At 43.8% G+C, this 19,256-nt stretch overlaps 1 protein-coding gene across 6 annotated transcripts in view; it reads left to right on the top strand.

Moving 5' to 3' along the window:
* ATP8A2 (ATPase phospholipid transporting 8A2) overlaps positions 1 to 19,256 on the top strand; it is a 516,648-nt gene that overhangs the window by 118,065 nt on the left and 379,327 nt on the right. For 2 of the 6 annotated variants that reach the window (XM_067016712.1, XM_067016708.1), the window contains exons 11-17: positions 2,196 to 2,361; positions 5,535 to 5,662; positions 6,474 to 6,551; positions 9,024 to 9,112; positions 13,872 to 13,916; positions 16,348 to 16,423; positions 19,101 to 19,206. In XM_067016712.1, coding sequence (XP_066872813.1) covers positions 2,196 to 2,361; positions 5,535 to 5,662; positions 6,474 to 6,551; positions 9,024 to 9,112; positions 13,872 to 13,916; positions 16,348 to 16,423; positions 19,101 to 19,206 — 688 coding nt within the window. Of the gene's footprint in view, positions 1 to 2,195; positions 2,362 to 5,534; positions 5,663 to 6,473; positions 6,552 to 9,023; positions 9,113 to 13,871; positions 13,917 to 16,347; positions 16,424 to 19,073; positions 19,207 to 19,256 lie in introns of all 6 variants that reach the window. The other 4 variants (XM_067016711.1, XM_067016707.1, XM_067016709.1 and 1 more) reach the window with 3 other exon arrangements.

Raw genomic sequence — 19,256 nt, forward strand, 5'->3', positions numbered from 1 at the left:
GATTGAGGTAGGCAGTCTTGAAACTGGTCTTCTGGCTCTTGCCGTGAGGCCAAAGGTGATGTGTTGACCCCATCGACCTGGAGATGATATTTGATTGGTAAGTTGTCCTTTACTGACGGATTTCCGTTTAGATTCTAGAGGAATATTTTTAAAAGTCTTTAAAGGACGGATAATTCAGCGACTTAAAGTGAAGTGGGAAAAAGAGTATACGCACAGGAGATGCGGCCGTGCTGTTTAGATACTTACAGGGCTGCAAAATCGCCAGCATTGCAAGTCCCCGACTCCCTACCCCCTGCAGAAAGCCACGGTCATGGTCGCAGCGATCCTGGGTTTGGGGATAGCATTCAGATAAGTTTCAGCCACCTTGTGGTGTGAGCTACCCGATGCAATGTAGGAATGAAGTGCTGCTCGTTTTCATCTCGATTTTGTTCTCATGTTGTGACTTTGTATCCTTATATTCAGAGACATTTTCATCCTAGCTCTGTTAGGGATCAGATGGATTGGGAAAAGTAACAGTGCTAACTCAAGTCCGGCCCGATGCACCGTTTTTCATGGCCAGTCAGTGCCCTGCAAGTATTCAGATCACCTGATCTTGCGTATCAGTATTGCCTGTAAAGGGACGAGGCTCATGACTTGTGGACAGAGACTGTGGACTGAAGCTCCCGCCATCTCCCCCGTCCGCTCCTGGCTTCTGATCTAGTCCAGGGTCTGTCCTCCTCCAGGAAGGGGTTGTTACCATCTGCCACGTTATGTGTTGGTTTCCTGTCGCCGCCACAACAAATCACACAAACGTAGGGGCTTAAAGCAACACGAGGCTCGTAGGTTACGGTTCTGTAGGTCGGAAGTCTGCTCTGGGTCTCACCCACATCATGATGTCAGCCAGGCAGCCTTGCTTTTTAGAAGAGGTTCTAGAGGAGACTCCATTCCTTGCCTTTTCCAGCCTTCTAGAGGCTGCCCGAGTTCCTTGGTTTATGACCACCCCTCCTCTGTCTTCAGAGCCTCAGTGCTGGATCTCTTTGGCCCTTTATCTGTACTCATATCTCCCTCTGACCGTAACTGGGAAAGGATCTCCTCTTTTTCTGCTTTTAAAGACCTGTGTGGTTAAATCGGGCCCGTTTGGATAATTCAAGTTAATCTCCCCAAGTCAAGGGCCTTAATTTAATCACACCAGAAAAGCCCCTTTGCCGTATAAAGTAACATATTCATTGGTCCGGATATTAGGACCTGGATGTCATTGAGGGGGGAGTTATTCTGTCACCACAACTGCCTTCAGAAATTTTTTTAATAAAATGACTTCAAGGGAATAACTGTCCAGGGCAAACAGTTCTATTGACTTTTCCACTGCTGAGGGGATATAGTTCCAAACCTCATGTGCAGTGGTCCTTGAATCTGGTTTTAATGAATCTTTCTGGACTCACTCCCGACACTGGCTTATTCTCTAGCTGGGCTGGTTTCCCCACCGGCGGTGAGACAGCAGGCCATGAGCATTTGCAGATGGCTGGGATGTCTTTCCACTTCTGTTGTAACTTCCTGCCCACATTCTGTTTGTGGTTTAGGACCCCGTTCAGGTTTCTACTGGCCACCAGAGCTTTCCCGGCTCTTCTTGCTTGTTTCTTGTTCATAGTTTTCCAAATGAACTCTTTGTCCATCCATTTATTTTGACACCTATTGTTCTATTTTGCATTATGGATGTGTGTGTGTTTGTGTATGTCTTTTCTCAAATTTTGAGCTATTGGGCTTAAATTAGCTCTTTGTGTGTTAATTATAGAGCTACGTTATTACTTTGAAGGTTCTAGATTTTTGTGATGTAGAATCTTTGTTTCTCTTGAATTAGCAGCAGCCTGATTTCTTTTAAACTGGGCTTAAATGATTTGGAACCTGTATTCTAAGATCGTGAAAGTAGCTAATTTTATGCTAAAATTAAGAAGTACAGACTGTAATTGTAAGAAGTACAGACTGAATCATGCAGAGTTGAAATGTGCCCTTTTAAAATGATAGCGTGTCTTCCGTGTTCTTCTTTATTTAAAACTAGCTGTTGATTCGGGAGCATAGCACACTTTTAAATCTCATTGGTTATTTGACAAAAAGATAGTCTTTTTGTTTGTTGAGTTTGGTTAACTTACCTCCTTTTCTCCCTACTCTTTGCCCCCAAGTTTGTTCCGTGACCCTTACTGGCTTTAAATGCTCTCGTACAGAATTCCACCAAAGCACCTCTCAAGAGATCGAATGTTGAGAAAGTGACTAATGTGCAGATCCTGGTCCTCTTTGGCATTCTCCTGGTCATGGCCTTGGTGAGCTCCGTGGGAGCCCTGTACTGGAACGGCTCTCAAGGAGGAAAGAACTGGTACATCAAGGAGATGGGTAAGTGGCGAACGGGCTCCTCGTTGAAGCCGACCATCCTTCCAAGTGTGATGTACGTGTGCGGGCCGTGCCCTCCTTCTCTGCCCGTTGGCTGTTGTAGACAGTGCCCACCCTTCAAGAACCGAAAGATGAGTCACGTGATGCAGTGAAGGCGGACACATTTGGGGATCATTTTATATTCAGATGATTTTTAAAAATTTTTGTTTATTTTATTTTTGGCTGCACTGGGTCTTCGTTGCTGCGCGCGGACTTTCTCTAGTTGCGGCGAGCGGGGGCTACTCTTCGTTGCGGTGCGCGGGCTTCTCATTGCGGTGGCTTCTCTTGTTGTGGAGCACAGGCTCTAGGCGTGCGGGCTTCAGTAGTTGTGGTGCGTGGGCTTCAGTAGTTGTGGCGCGTGGGCTTCAGTAGTTGTGGCGCGTGGGCTTCAGTAGTTGTGGCGCGTGGACTCAGTAGTTGTGGCACACGGACTCAGTAGTTGTGGCACACGAGCTCAGTAGCTGTGGCTCGCAGGCTGTAGAGTGCAGGCTCAGTAGTCGTGGCGCACGGGCTTAGTTGCTCCACAGCATGTGGGATCTTCCTGGACCAGAGCTTGAATCCATGTCCCCTGCATTGGCGGGCAGATTCTTAACCACTGCACCACCAGGGAAGCCCTACTTTTTTAAATCGAAAAGAAAGTATAGAAAATATGTAATTATATGGTCTTTTATAAGTACCTATATAATTACCTTTATTGCCCTCTGCTTCTTTACGTGGATTTAATTACTGTCTGGTGTCACTTCCTGTCATCCTGGAGGATTTTCTTTATTATATTTTGTAAGGCAGACTGGATAGCAACAGATTATCCCAATTTTTATTTTAGAGTGTCTTAATTTCTCCTTTTTTTTTTTTTTTTTTTTTTTGCGGTACGCGGGCCTCTCACTGTTGTGGCCTCTCCCATTGCGGAGCGCAGGCTCCGGACGCACAGGCTCAGTGGCCATGGCTCACGGGCCCAGCCACTCTGCGGCATGTGGGATCTTCCCGGACCGGGGTACGAACCCGTGTCCCCTGCATCGGCAGGCATATTCTCAACCACTGCGCCACCAGGGAAGCCCTCTCCTTTGTTTTTGAAGGATGGTTTTGCTGATACAGAATTCTTGTAGCTATTCTTGATTGACATTCTTTTTTTTTCAGTACTTTGAATAAACCGTCCTGTTTCCTTCTGGTCTCCACTGTACCGATGAGGTCAGCTGTTACTCTTACTGAGTTTTCCCTTGTATGTGAGTCATTTTTTTATTGCTGCTTTTCAGCATCTTCGTTGGTTTTCAATAGTTTTGAGTTTATCCTGTTTGAAGTTTGTTGAGCTTTTTGGATATGCACGTTAGTAGTTTTTATCAAGCTTGTTTTTGACAGTTTTGTCCAGTTTTATTGCTTTTTGTTTTGAGAGAAGATTTGCCAATCTCCTTAACACAGCAATTCCAGAAAAATAAAATTTAATGGCAGAATTTTTAGAATAATAAATTTGAATTTTAAAACTTTGGGATGTTTTCTTGGGATGAGTATTATTCCCATCTTTCTATATATATATATATATATTTTTTTTTTTTTTTGTGGTACGCGGGCCTCTCACCGCTGTGGCCCCTCCCGTTGCGGAGCGCAGGCTCCGGACGCGCAGGCGCAGCGGCCACGGCTCACGGGCCCAGCCGCTCCGCGGCACGTGGGATCTTCCCGGACCGGGGCTCGAACCCGCGTTCCCTGCGTTGGCAGGCGGACTCTCGACCACTGCGCCACCAGGGAAGCCCTTTCTATATTTTAAATTGACGGCAACATTTTCTTCCCCTTTTCTAGCTACATCACGTAGAAAACTCACACATTCTGAACTCCTCAGGAGTGTCCTTGTCGCTGCTTTACAGATGTGGGAAGTGTGACTGGGACCTCAGTTGCAGCTTGAGTCAAAATCCTTGATTTTGGTTCTTAAAAAATCTGGATTTCAACCGTGTTGTATGTTTAGCTTCGAATGTGAAGACAGATACATTTGTTTACATATTAGTTCCAAAATATCATGGTCTGGGTAAATAAACACCGTACTGGTATACAAGCTTTGTGGAAACTGTCATTTAAATTGCTCAGATAATGTCAAACTCCAGTACAGGGTTTGTGATTCGTGGTGGAAGAATTAATTAATTTATTTATTTTTGGCCCCACTCATAATGCTTTGTGCCTTGTTATCTTATTTTTAAAAATTTATTTTATTTATTTTTGGTTGTGTTGGGTCTTCGTTGCAGTGGGCGGTCTTCTCATTGTGGTGGCTTCTCTTGTTGCGGAGCACGGGCTCTAGGTGCATGGGCTTCAGTAGTTGTGACGCGCAGGCTCTGTAGTTGTGGCATGGGGGCTCAGTAGCTGTGGCGCATGGGCTCAGTTGCTCTGCAACATGTGGGGTCTTCCCAGACCAGGGATTGAACCCATGTCCCCTGCATTGGCAGGCAGATTCTTAACCCCTGTGCCACCAGGGAAGTCCCCTGTCCTTTTTTCTGCATCCTTTTTAGTTCGCTGCCCTCTCTCTGTCCTCCAGGACTTGTCTGAAGCCTCTGTTCTTCTGGGTGGCCTTCAGGGACTGGACCTCCGCATCCAAATCCTTGTGCTTGGCTTTCCTCAGTGCGCTGTGAAGGCCTTGTTAGTCCGTGAGCCCTGCTGCACCGTCACGTGGCGGGGCTGCTTGCTTTTGTGCACTCCCTACCCTGCAACCCCCTCTGGGAAGCCAGCTCTCTGTTGGAAGGAATTGTGGCATCACAGTCTTTGTATCCACAGTTCATGCCACACAGTAGGTGCTCAGTAACTTTTTTTTTTTTTTTTTCTCTGTACATGGGCCTCTCACTGCTGTGGCCTCTCCCGTTGTGGAGCACGGGCTCCGGACGCGCAGGCGCAGTGGCCACGGCTCACGGGCCCAGCCGCTCCGCAGCACGTGGGATCCTCCCGGACCGGGGTACGAACCCGCGTCCCCCACATCGGCAGGCGGACCCCCAACCACTGTGCCACCAGGGCAGCCCCTCAGTAACTATTTTAACTTGAATCTCTAAATGTACACTTAAGCCAATAAGCTTTTTTGTGAACGTCTTTCAGAAAAATTCAAGCATCGTAAAGTACAAGGAAAGTGAACAGAGACTAAGCTCTGCAGATATTCTGGTTTTCTTCCACAGACGCGAGCTCCGAGAATTTTGGTTATAACTTGTTGACGTTCATCATCTTGTATAACAATCTGATTCCCATCAGTCTGTTGGTGACCCTCGAGGTTGTGAAGTACACACAAGCCCTCTTCATAAACTGGGTGAGTGTCACACCTGGCTGGAAGCTGAGGTGCTGGGGACGTGTCAGCTGCCATTTCCTAATGCCCTCTTGGAGCCTCAGGGATGGAAAGGAGCTCCCAGAAAAGGAAGAACGCCGTCGATGTACGATTCAGTCCGGGAGTTTAACTGCCTAGAGGGGGGGCGCGTGTGTCCCTGTGGCTGGGCACCTGATGTCGTCCTGGGCTGTGCAGTGGGCAGGGCAGGGGCTCTCGGGGGCGTCACTGGAAAATGGAGCAAAATGTGTAGCCACGTGCCTGTCTTCCGGTGAGGGGGACACAAAGTGGCTGCAGCTGCTCATGCTTTAAAGTCTCCTTGGTGCCGAAGTAACGTTCTCTTAGGCGTGTCTACTTAAGTGTCCCCTGTCTGTTAGAATTCACGGTGACAGTAAATTTGGATTCTGTCGCCAGAGTCGAGGTCGAATTTTCAAGGAACTGCCATGGCCGTTAAGCACCAGACCTCAGCGGCCGGTATTTGGAGAGCAGACACTTGGACGTGCATTTTTTATCTGAGCTTCACAACAATCCCGTGAATGAGGTGTTAGCTAAACTCAGAAGTATGAGTTAGTCTAGGTCAGGAGATGATCGTCTTGAAGCCAAGTCATCTAGATGTAAATAAATACCATGTTTTCCTCTGTATCTCAGTGTTTCTCTACACCAATAGACACTGTGTTTGCACCCCCAGAGTAAAAACTAGCATTTATATTGAGTTATATGTTTTTAGTTTCTTGTGAACCTACATGAGGAATCGACGGTAGACAATTTCTGAAGTGCCCTCCCCCCTTCTCTCTCTCAGGACACAGATATGTATTATGTAGGAAATGACACTCCTGCCATGGCCAGGACGTCAAACCTTAATGAAGAGCTTGGGCAGGTGAGAGCCTCTCTGGGGACTTTGGGAGCAGTGGGTGAACACGGTGGCAGGCAAATGGTGGAAGCACCATGGAGAGATTTTGCAAGAATAATTCTCCATCAGGGTGGTTTTGATGTCTAATAAAAGAGCTCTGTAGTACTTGGAGGTGTTCTTAAATACAAATGTTAATTGATTTTGACTTACTTTTGGACGCGTGGGTATATCTTATCACCTGGAAGGTACCTGCGACAAATTTAGTGCAAAAAAATACAGTACAACATTACTTTGGACTCCTAAAATTGTTAATCAGGGGCAGGTAAAGGGAAAATGATGGTTAAGATCCTCGGATATTGGGTAACCTTACAAAATACGTGAGGGCTGATTTGAAGGACATAAATCCATACAGGGTCTCACGTGTTCCAGGTTTTATCTCTGGAACATTTCAGGGAACCGGTTTCTTTCCCACCATCACCCTTAAACCCCTACTGCCTTTACGGATGCATTGTATCTTCATCTTCTGTTGAAATCACTGCAAGGAGTACCTCTTTTGAATGCATTGCAATTACAGATTATAATTTCATCTTATAAATCTTATATGAACCCCCCCCAACAACCCCATGAGGTGAGTGCGGTTATATGTATCAGATGAAATTTACCTCCTATTTGAAGCCTTCTCCAGACTTCCAGGAAAGTTACTTTATCTCTCTTCAGTGTTTCCATAACGATTTTTCCAAACATAAATACAGTAAAGTAAGAGGTGTGGTAGTAATACGTGTCCATTTCCATCCTGGGACTTTTGAGCCCGTTCGAGGGTGTGGGTGTGTGCCTGAGGCATGGTCTTTGGTCGCCTCTGTCACTTTAGCACAATGCTGAGTATAACTGTGTTCTCAGTTGCCATTGGACTGGACCTGGATGATTGAAGGATTCAACATACTTAAGCACCCAGGATGAAATAGTTTATCCTAATCGGGAATAGGGAAAGTTTTCATGGGGGAGTTAGTTTTGAGTCGGAACTTAAAGGATAACTTAATGTTCAATAGACATAAGGATAGAACATGCTAATAAACCCTTATTATAAAATGTCATTTTAAAATTTTTTGATCTAATCTTTAAATTTTTTAAGAAAGAGGCAGAAAGAAATACTGCTTCTTGAAAGGCTGATCCTAACTGAGCTTTTTGTACCCCTAGACTTACTGCATGTAAAACTTATATAAAAACTTATTATTTATAGTTAAAGCATTCATTACCCATAGTGTACTGATTTCATACTTCTAGGTACTATTTGACTTCTTTAGGATCATTAATAATCTTTCTTTACTTAGAGGGCCTTGAATTGCTTTAAAAATAACTCTCAGTGTATTTGCTTATATTGTATCAGTAAGAAAAAGTACAATACACAATTCATGTTATTAATCCCTCTTCTACAAAACAGTGCAATGTGGCTTCGCTGGAACGATTCTTGGGGGTCACTGGCGTGTCTCTCACATCCTGCCGCGAGCATGACCCCTCTTGAGAAAATCCCTGAGAAACTGGAATCTTTCCTGGAGACAATTCTGTCAACTACTCCCAATCCATGATGTAATTTCCCAGAAAGTTACACATAGAATGATGTTACTTATCTTCTGGCCAAACCTTTTATTTCATAGACATGGAAATTGAGTCCAAGTAGGGTGAGGTGACTTTTCCCCAGCCCACGTGGCTGGTTAGTATCCAGAGCCTGACCTGGACTCTCTTCCTTTGTGGTCCTGAGTCCTTTCTCCCCCTCCCTCTCACGGCATCCACCCGGGAGGACGGAACTCACACCGCACACGTGCATTTGGGTCCATCTCTTTTGAAGTCAATCAGTCATGTCAAAATGGTTTGCTTGTTCACCTCCACAGGAATTTCTCTTTTCACCTTTGTATATTGAGAGCTTAGTGTGTTAAACTTGTAAAACTTCGTGCCTCGGAAAGTTATATAATCTGTAGCGGTTCCAAGCTGCCTTCACGTAACCTCACTGTGATCGTGGTTGAGAGGCTCCGTGTTTGTTCCGTGCTGTTTCAGGATATGCCTTCTTAGTCCAGCTAGGGGATGGAGTCTGAGAAAGAAACATGTTGTGGTTGCCGGAGTCTGAGCTTGTCGTCTTGACATATAGGACACAAGAACGAATTCTGTACAAGTGTCATTGAGACGCCTAGTGGCCGGGCTTGGTTCTTACAGATCTGAAACGGACCCAGAGCTGTTACGGAAGCCTCCTTTGTACATTTCCACACAATTGGACTCTAGAATTGGTTATTGAAATGGTTTTTAAGTGGCCTAAGCATTAAAATATATTAATTTTATAATAATACATAATTATTATGTATAACATATATAATTATAAAATATATTTTGCTCGCTTAAGGGAATTTACCTTTGAAAACTCATACAGATTTTGAAAAACACAAAAGAAAAGACTTCATTTGTTGCTCTCTTACATTCTTGGTGTATGTTTTTTCCTTTTCTCTGATTTAGGTAAAATACCTGTTTTCTGACAAAACGGGAACTCTTACATGCAATATCATGAACTTCAAGAAGTGTAGCATTGCTGGCATAACCTATGGGTGAGTGTCTTGATCCCTTTCTGAAAATTTTGTTTGTATTCCTCCAACAAAGTAAGTTTATTTTTAGCTGCTTAGTCAAATACCTTGACTTTCTGATTCTTTGAAAGGACATTTTTAAGGGATTTAGATGTGTAATGACTGCTGACAGTGTTTAAAACTGAATGGGTCCCAATTTACACCAGTGAAAACATGGTTTATTTCTGCAAATACTAACGTAGTGAGAAATCTCAATGAATCTACTAATTTATATTTCTAATCTAGTAATTATACATTTCTTACTCATGTTTTAATCTGAACGCCTTTTTTTAAAAATTGAGGTATAATAGACATGTAAAGTTATATTAGTTTTGGGTGTACAGCATAATGATTTGATATTTGTATGTATTGCAAAACGATCACCACAGTAAATCTAGTTAACTTGTCAGCATACATAATTAGAAATTCTTTTTTTCTTGTGATGGAAGTTTTAAGATTTACCCTCCTGGCGATTTTCAAGTTTGCAATAGAGCATTTAAAACAAAATTTTAACAGGTTTTTTTTTTTTTAATTATATATTTATTTATTTTTGGCTGCGTTGGGTCTTCGTTGCTGCGTGCAGCCTTTCTCTAGTTGCGGCGAGCGGGGGTGACTCTTCGTTGCAGTGCACGGGCTTCTTGTTGAGGTGGCTTCTCTTGTTGCAGAGCACGGGCTCTCAGCAAAGGGCTTCAGTAGTGGTGGCTTGCGGGCTCAGTAGTTGTGGCTCGTGGGCTCTAGAGCTCAGCCTCAGTAGTTGTGGCACATGGGCTTAGTTGCTCCACAGCCTGTGGGATCTTCTCGGACCAGGGCTTGAACCCATGACCCCTGCATTGGCAGGTGGATTCTTAACCACTGTGCCACCAGGGAAGTCCTTGTAATAGAACATTATTAACTATGGTCACCATGCTGTATGTTACATCCTCATGTCTTATTTATTTTATACTTGGAAGTTTGTACCTTTTGACCCCCTTCACCCATTTCACACACCCCCTATCCCTGCATCTGGCAATTACCAATCTGTTTTCTTTATCTTTGAGCTTGTTTGTTTTTTTTTAAATTTTTTTTAGATTCTACATATAAGTGAAATCATACAGTATTTGTCTTTCTCTGTCTTATTTCCTTAGCATAATGCCCTCAAGGTCCATCCATGTTGTTGAAAATGGCAAGGTTTCATTCTTTTTTATGGCTGAATAGTATTCCATTGCATATATACCATTTTCTTTATTCATTCACTCATCGATGGACACTCAGGTTGTTTCCATGTCTTGGCTATTGTAAATAATGCTGCAGTGGACATGGGGGTGCATATATATCTTTTAGAGATACTGTTTTTGTTTTCTTCAGATATATACCCAGAAGTAGAATTGGTGGGTCATATGAAAGTTCTATTTTTAATTTTTGAGGAAGCGCCATACTGTTTTCCATAGTGGCTGTACCAGTTTACATTCCCACCAACAGTGCACAAGGGTCCTCTTTTCTCCACATCCTTGTCAACATTTATTTCTTGTTTTATTTTTGGTAATAGCCATTCTAACAGGTGTGAGGTTTTTTTTCTTTTTTTTTTTTTTTTTTTTTTTTGCGTTACGCGGGCCTCTCACTGTTGTGGCCTCTCCCGTGGCGGAGCACAGGCTCCGGACGCGCAGGCTCAGCGGCCATGGCTCACAGACCCAGCCGCTCCGCGGCCTGTGGGATCTTCCCAGACCAGGGCACAAACCCACGTCCCCTGCATCGGCAGGCGGACTCTCAACCACTGTGCCACCAGGGAAGGCCACATTCAAGTCTTTAATCCATTTTGAGTTAGTTTTTGTGTATGGTGTACGATAAATAGTACAGTTTCATTCTTTTGCATGTGGTTGTCCAGTTTTCCCAACACCATTTATTGAAGAGACTATTCTTTCCCATTGTATTTTCTTGGCTCCTTTGTCATAAATTAATTGATCATATATGCATGGGTTTGTTTCTGGGCTCGCTGTTCTGTTCCATAGATCTATGTATCTGTTGTTATTCCAGTACCATACTGTTTGGACTACTATAACTCTGTAATATAGTTTTAAATTAGGGCACATGATGCATCCAGCTATATTATTATTTCTCAAGATTGTTTTGGCAAATCGGCCTCTTGTGGGTCTGGATAAATTTTAGGATTGTTTATTCTATTTCTGTGAAAAGTGCCACTGGAATTTTGATATGGATTGCATTGTGTCTGTAGATTGCTTTGGGTAGTATGGACGTTTTAGCATTATTCTTCCAATCCATGAGCATGGAATATCTTTCCATTTACTTGTGTCTTTTAAAACTTAACATTTTACAGTTTTCAGTGTATAGGTCTTTAATCTCCTTGGTTGAATTTATTCCTAGGTATTTTATTCTTTTTGATGCAGTTGTAAATGGGATTTTTAAAAATTTTATTTATTTATTTTTATATTTGGCTGCATTGGGTCTTCATTGCTACACTCTGGCTTTCTCTACTTGCAGAGAGAGGTGGCTACTCTTAGTTGCAGTGCGTGGGCTTCTCATTGTGGTGGCTTCTCTTGCTGAGGAGCACAGGTTCTAGGCGCATAGGCTTCAGTAGTTGTGGTGCACAGGCTCAGTAGTTGTGGTACACGGGCTTAGTTGCGGCGCGGCATGTGGGAGTTTCCTGGACCAGGGTTCGAACCTGTGTCGCTTGCATTGGCAAGTGGATCCTTAACTACTGCACCACCAGGGAAGCCCTGTAAATGGGATTAAAAAAATTGTTTTCTCTCTGTTAATTCTTTATTAATATATAGAAATGCAACAGATTTTTGTACATTGATTTTGTATCCTGCAACTTTACTGAATTTGTTTAGTTCTAACAGATTGTTGGAATCTTCTAGGATTTTCTATATATAATATGTCATCTGCAAATAGTGACAGTTTTACTTCTTCTTTCCTATTTAGATGCCTTTTACTTCTTTTTTTTGCCTAATTGCTCTGTCTAGGACTTCTAATACTGTGTTGAAAAAACATGTAACGAGAGTGGGCATCTTTGTCTTGTTCCTGATCTTAGAGGAAAATCTTTCAGTTTTTCACTGTTGAGTATGATGTTAACTGTGGGCTTGTCATATATGGTCTTTATTATTTTGCGGTACCTTCCCTCTGTACCCATTTTGCTGAGAGTGTTTTTTTAAATCATGTATGAATGTTGAATTTTATCAGATGATTTTTCTGCATCTGTTGAGGTGATTATATGATTTTATCCTTCATTTAATTAATGTGCTGTTGTCATAATGATTTGCAGATATTAAATCAATCTTGCATCCCTGGAATAAATCCCACTTTATCATTGTGTATGATCCTTTCAGTGTATTGTTGAATTTGGTTTGCTCATATCTTGCTGAGGACTTTTGTGTCTATCTATGTTCTTCAGGGATATTGACCTGTAGTTTTCTTTTCTTGTGGTGGTCTTTCTGGTTCTGGTATCAGGGCAATGCTGGCCTTGTAGAATGAGTTGGAAGTGTTCCCCCCTCTTCTGTTTTTTGGAAGAGGTTGAAAATGATTGGTATTAATTCTTCTTTGAATGTTTGGTAGAATTTGCTAGTGAAGGCTTCTGGTCCCAGACTTTTGTTGGGAGGTTTTTGATGACTGATTCAGACTCTTTAATAGTAATCAGTATGTTCCGATTTTCTGTTTCTTCATGATTCAGTCTTGGTAGGTTGTATGTTACTAGGAATTTATCTGTTTCTTCTAGGCTGTCAAACTTGTTGGCATATAATTGTTCATAGTAGTTTCTTATGATCCTTTTATTTTTGTGGTGTCAGTTGTAATGTCTTCTCTTTCATTTAGGATTGAGTCCTCTCTTTTTTTTCTTGGTGAGTCTAGCTAAAGGTTTCTTAAATTTTTCTTTTCTAGATATAAATTTACTTATTTATTTTTGGCTGCATTGGGTCTTCATTGCTGCGCGCGGGCTTTCTCTAGTTGTGGTGAGCGGGGGCTACTGTTTGTTGCAGTGCGCGGGTTTCTCATTGCTGTGGCTTCTCCCATTGTGGAGCTCGGACTCTAGGCCTTGCGGGCTCTAGAGTGCAGGCTCAGCAGTTGTGGCACATGGGCTTAATTGCTCCGCGGCATGTGGAATCTTCCTGGACCAGGGCTCAAACCTGTGTCCCCTGCATTGGCAGGCGGATTCTTATCCACTGAGCCACTAGGGAAGTCCCAAGTGTTCTTAACTTTTACCTTTGAAGAACCAGCTTTTAGTTTCATAGTTTATTATTTTTTTCTATTGACTTTTGAGTATTTCATTTATTTCTGCATTAATCTTTATTTCCTTCCTTCTTGAGTTTCATTTGTTCTTTTATAGTTCTTTTAGGTATAATGTTAGGTGTTTATTTGAGATTTTGTTTTTTGTTTCTTGAGGAAGGCATTTATTGCTATGGACTTCTCAGAACTGCTTTTGCTGCATCCTGTAAGTTTTGGTATGTTGTATTTCCATTTTCATTTGTCTCTAGGTATTTTTTGATTACATGTTTGATTTCTTCATTGATCCATTGGTTGCTCAGTCACATGTTGTCTAATCTGCACATATTTGTGAGTCTTCCATTTTTTGGTAATTGAGTTCCAGTTTCATACCCTTGTGATAGGAAAAGATGCTTGATATTTCAGTCTTCTTGAATTTACTAAGACTTGTTTGGGGCCAAACATATGATCTATGATGGAGCTTGTTCTTTGTGTGAATATCTGTGTTTTTGATCACAGTTTTGTAACCATTCTGTTTCTCTCGCTCTGTCAGTCATTTTCCAGAATTGACAAGGGAACCATCATCAGATGATTTCTGGTAAGTAGATTTTAGCAGTTCTTGACACTTTAGTAGGAAAGGCTTTGGAACAGTTTTGTATTGTCACTTCTCACTTGAATATTTTGAAAATAAAAGTTGCATATATGTTATTTCAAGAGAGAACCAGAATAAAATTGAAACATGAATATGGTTTTAAAAGCCCAGTGGTACTACAAGGCTTTAGCAAAAATATCCAGCTATCGGTCTAATATATCCACTCAATTTCCACTTCTTAGCATAGTATCTTCAGGGTTGTACCATACATGTTGTAGCATGTATCAGAATTTCATTTTAAAGGCTGAGTAATATTCCATATATGTATACACCACATTTTGTTTATTAATTCATCTGTTGATGGGCATTTGGGTTATTTCCGTGTTTTGGCTATTGTAAATAATGCTTCTGTGAACACCGATGTACTGAGTTTCTGAGTTTCTGCTCATATATTTTGGGATTATACCTGAAAGTGGAATTGCTGGGTCATGTGGTAATTCCATGTTTAACTTTTTGAGGAACCACCAAACTATTTTTCATAGCAGTTCTACCATTTTACATTCCTGCTGGTAATGCACAGTTTTCCCACATCCTCATAACACTTGTTAATTTCTGTTTGTCTTTCACATATATAGTAGCCATCCCAATGGCTGTGAAGTGGTATCGCATGTGTCTTTTTTATGTATATAATAGCCATCCCAGTGGCTGTGAATTGTGGTTTTGATTTGCATTTCCTTTAAGACTAGTGGTGTTGTCTGCTAAGACTTTTACACTAAGAAAGATGATGATTGCTGGGGCCATGTATGTCGGGGGGACAGTGTGGTTGGTGACTGTCTGTCTTCCCTGTGGAATGATCAGCCAGGACTGTTTTATTAGAGGATCTCTGATGTTAGCACCTCTGTGTCTTTCTTTTAAGTCGATCAGTCATCTTCTCGCAAGAAGACCTCTCCAGTTTCCTGCCAAGGGCTGTAAATCTGGCTGAAGCTGTTATGGGAGTTGAGTGGAGGCGGAGGGTTGTTGATCATACCTTTCAATGTATACAGTGTTTCACTTAAAACTCCAGTTTAGGGAGGATGCTCTATCCTATCCACCTGTGTGCTCAGTGTTTCTGAGTTCAGGGCTACTCTGGTTTAGGCTCTCTGGAGGATTGCGCAGAAGTTCAGGTGCCTGGCTGCCTGGGATGAGGGAGGTTTCTTGCAGACTGAGCCTTGGTCAGGTGGATTTGGAGCCTGTCCTGTTTTCCACCTTCCCTTTATCTCACAGGTGTCTCGTGCTGCCACGTCCTCAGCTTTCACCAGGGTTCTGCTGGGGGCAGAAGCTTGCATTTTAGGTGCTTCCCCTTGCAAGCTGTTGGTTTCTGTTTCCTCTGTTGCACTAAACTCTGATATCTATTCAGCATTCAGATTGACATCAGCTCTGCTGTCATCTTGTCTTCCCTTGTCTGTGTCCTGAAGACAGGGTTTCAGGAAGGGGCGAAGAAGGGAGTGTACTCAGCCCTTTGCGTCTCATCGGTGTGACGGCGCAGAGCCGTCATGTCACGTTTCCTTTTTTGTAATTATTTGCCCCCTTTTTCTCTTTCACATACATGCTCTGGCCATGAATGGCTGCATAGGTACATTGCCACAATTCCTCTTATTTTACATGCTTGGAGAAGGCACTCTGGGGCGCTCTCCCCGGTAGATGCAGGGACCCACAGAAATGACGACAGTCATGGTGTTCATCCTTGCATCTCTTTCTTCTCCTTGTAACTACAGATCCTCCTCCACTTACAGTGGAGTTATGTCCTGACAAGCCCATCGTAAGTTGAAAAGATCAGAATTCAACAGTGCGTTTAATACCCCAGACCTACCAAACATCACAGCCTGGACAGCCTACCTACAGCGTGCTCAGAACACTGAACGTTAGCCCACCGTTGGGCGGTATCAGCCCATTTCGTAGTAAAGCATTGAGTATCTTATGTGCTTTATGGAACACTGTGCTGAGAATGACAAGCAGAGTGCTCGTCTGGGTCCAGCGTGGTTGTACGTGTACATGGGTGGTTCTCCCTCGTGATGGTGGGGCTGGCTGGGGCTGCGCGTGTCGCCCGGCATCACGAGAGAGGGTTGTCCCACGTGTCGCCAGCCTGGGGAAAGATGAGAATTCAAAGTTCGAAGTACGGTTTCTGCTGAACGCATATCAGTTTTGCACCATCGTAAAGTTGAAAAAATTGTTAAGTCGAAGCATCGTAAGTCAGGGACCATGTGTATTTTGTTTACAGTCGAGTTACAGATTTACTGCCTTGAGGTTTGAAACCAGCCAGTGTTTCAAATCTTTAAAAGTTTAATACAAAGCTACAGGCTTTTTAGGTGTGGTTCTTCCTGAAGACAGATTCTTACTAGGTGTGAGTTATCTTGAAGGAACTTTTGAGCTGAGTAGGTATCTTTTGTTCTCTCTTCAGCCAGATACCTCCTCCGCCTAGTGACTCCTGTGACTTTGATGACCCCAGGCTCTTGAAGAACATTGAGGATCATCATGTAAGGCTGCCGTTTGCTTCGAGAACTTTTATTTTTTATTTTTATATATTTATTGGAGTACACTGGATTTACAGTATGTTATGTTAGTTTCAGATGTACAGCAGAGTGTATTGGTTACACATATACATGTATCCACTCTTTTTCAGACTCTTTTTTCCCATGTAGGTCATTACAGAGGTTTTTTTGTGGTTTTTTTTTTTTTTTTTTTATGGTACGCGGGCCTCTCACTGTTGCGGCCCCTCCCGTTGCGGAGCACAGGCTCCGGACGCGCAGCCTCAGCGGCCACGGCTCACGGGCCCAGCCGCTCCGCGGCACGTGGGATCCTCCTGGACCGGGGCACGAACCCGCGTCCCCTGCATCGGCAGGCGGACTCTCAATCACTGCGCCACCAGGGAGGCCCCATTACAGAGTATTGAGTAGAGTTCCCTGTGCTATACAGTAGGTCCTTGTTAGTTATCTTTTTTATATATAGTAGTGTGTAGAGATTATCATACTAAGTGAAGTAAGTGAGGCAAAGAAAGACATATATGGTGCCACTTATATGTGGAATCTAATAAAAAGCGATACACATGAACTTATTTACAAAACAGAAGCAGACGCACAGATCTCGAAATCAAATTTATGGTTACCAAAGAGGAAACATGGGGCAAAGTGATAAATTAGGAGACTGGGATTAGCATATACACGCTTCTAGGACTTTAAGTAACTTATGATGCAGTTTCATTTACGTATATGTGTAATGTATTGAAAGTTGCCATTTTGGAATCTGGGGAAGAGATGTGACCTCACTTATGTAGTGTTAGTGCTTTAGGGATGTGTGATCAATTTGTGGTGAACTCTTTGCACAACTTAATTTAAAGCCAAATTAAATGTGTGGTGAAGTCATAAAGTAGCACATCACGATCAAGATGAGTCTTACCGTAGAATTCTCTAACATTTCAGATTTCTTTTGCTTTGTAAGGTTTCTGCAATACTAGTTCTTCATAGTTGTCAATCTAAGAGGTCATGTATTTTGAAAAGTAAGTACAGTATCCTTTGGCTAGGATAGTTTAGGGAACAGAAGTAAGATATAGCAACACGTAGCATTTATAGCATCCTACTATGTGCTAGGCATTTGAAGTATATTTCCTTTAGCACCTCAGTCACCCCAGAGAGGTGATGGGAAGTTAGTTGCATAGAAAGATTGACTTGGCCAAGAGTTACCTGGCAAACAGATGAAGAAATGAGAGTCAGGACCTTGGTCTGTTCACTTCTTAACTGTGATGTCACGTTCTGAACTATTGTAACAGACCAGGATTTATTGCTGGTTCATCTGAATTCATTTTTGTTCTAAAGATTATTCTGAAAAACACTGACTTAGAAAAGTACTCAGTGATCAAAGCATTTCACAACCAGTTTAACCTGTATAAATGAGACCTAATATGACTCTTTTCTGAAAAACATTTTAGTTTTAAAATTAGGTAAACTCAAGCAACATTAAAACTTCATCTCTCCCAAATTTTGTGAAGAGACAGAATATACGTAAAGCTTTCTCTGAATTTTCAGTGAGGAAGTCTCCTTTTCTCTGTTTCGGTTAGTCCCTATTTGTTATGCTAAAACTTTCCCAGCAGCGGCTCTGAGATGGGAGTGTGGAAGGCACCCGTGCTCCCGGGCTGGGATCCAGGGCCTCAGCCCTGGTGATTCTGACAAAGTGGTCCCAGAGCTCACAGAGGGAGCTGCTGAAGGCCGTGCTCTGTGTCATGGCCACAGACGCCGATACTGTCCGTTCCTGTATCCGATCGTAGAGGCAGGCACAGCTCCCAGGGTGGAGCACGCAGAGAAAGGTGCACCGTCTCTGGAGAGGAGTAGTTTTCATTAAGGCTGTGAACGCCACAGGCAGCCCGTGAGGACTTGCTTTCTGAAAGAGGACTCAGGCTTCCTCAGATAGCATTTAGGTGGAGGGCGATAACGCGGGTGGGTGACTGAACTGGTCGGATTGCGTTGGGATGGCGGAGGGGCAAGGAGAAACGAGCAGGGTGACAGCCTTGGCGGGTGGCTCCGAGTCTAGTTTCCCGAAGTTTGTTTTCCTGCTGCAGATCACTAGGTGCCAAGGCAGCAGGGGAGGTGAGAGGAGCCAGCCCCACGGCATCCCAGTGTTGTCTTAGGAACAGCAGCAAACGGTTTAGACTGTGAACCAGCCGACTGGTCAACTAAGAGACCCGTCCACTTAGCAGACAGTTTAAGGGCCTACTTTTTACATCAGACACCTTGCCAGGTAGTAGGGGGAGAGACCCCGCGTCCCAAGACGGGGTGTCAACAGGCTGCTCGATGAAGCAGCTGGTGAGTTGAAGCCCCGCGGACGCGCGAATAGCGGGCCTGGCTGCCAGCAGGTGGAGGACGGCCAGGGGCCAGGGGGCGAGGACGAGCTCTGTCTGAAGAGCTGTAGACAGAGTGGCTGGTGGAGGGTTCAGGCTTGGCGGGGCGGGGTGGGGGGGGGCGGCGAATGGCAGGAGATGGGCCAGATGGCGAGCAGGTGCTGGGTCCTGGGGCGCCTGGGGTCCACGCTGGGGCTCCTGACCTCTGTTCTCGCGGGAGCAGGAAGGCATCCAGGATTCTAAGCGGGAGGGTGCCTTGAACCTGACTCAGGTGTACGTCGGTGGTGTCCCGACAGGCGGGTGACCTCGCCTCCCGTTTGCAGCCCACAGCCCCCTGCATCCAGGAGTTCCTCACCCTCCTGGCCGTGTGCCACACCGTGGTCCCCGAGAAGGACAGAGACAACATCATCTACCAGGCCTCCTCCCCAGGTGAGGCCTCTGGCTGGGTGTGCCCTGCTGGCCCCTTCTCTGGGGACCCG

Source organism: Kogia breviceps, chromosome 16 (assembly GCF_026419965.1).
Source record: "Kogia breviceps isolate mKogBre1 chromosome 16, mKogBre1 haplotype 1, whole genome shotgun sequence".
In the NCBI taxonomy this organism is placed as follows: Eukaryota; Metazoa; Chordata; class Mammalia; order Artiodactyla; family Physeteridae; genus Kogia; species Kogia breviceps.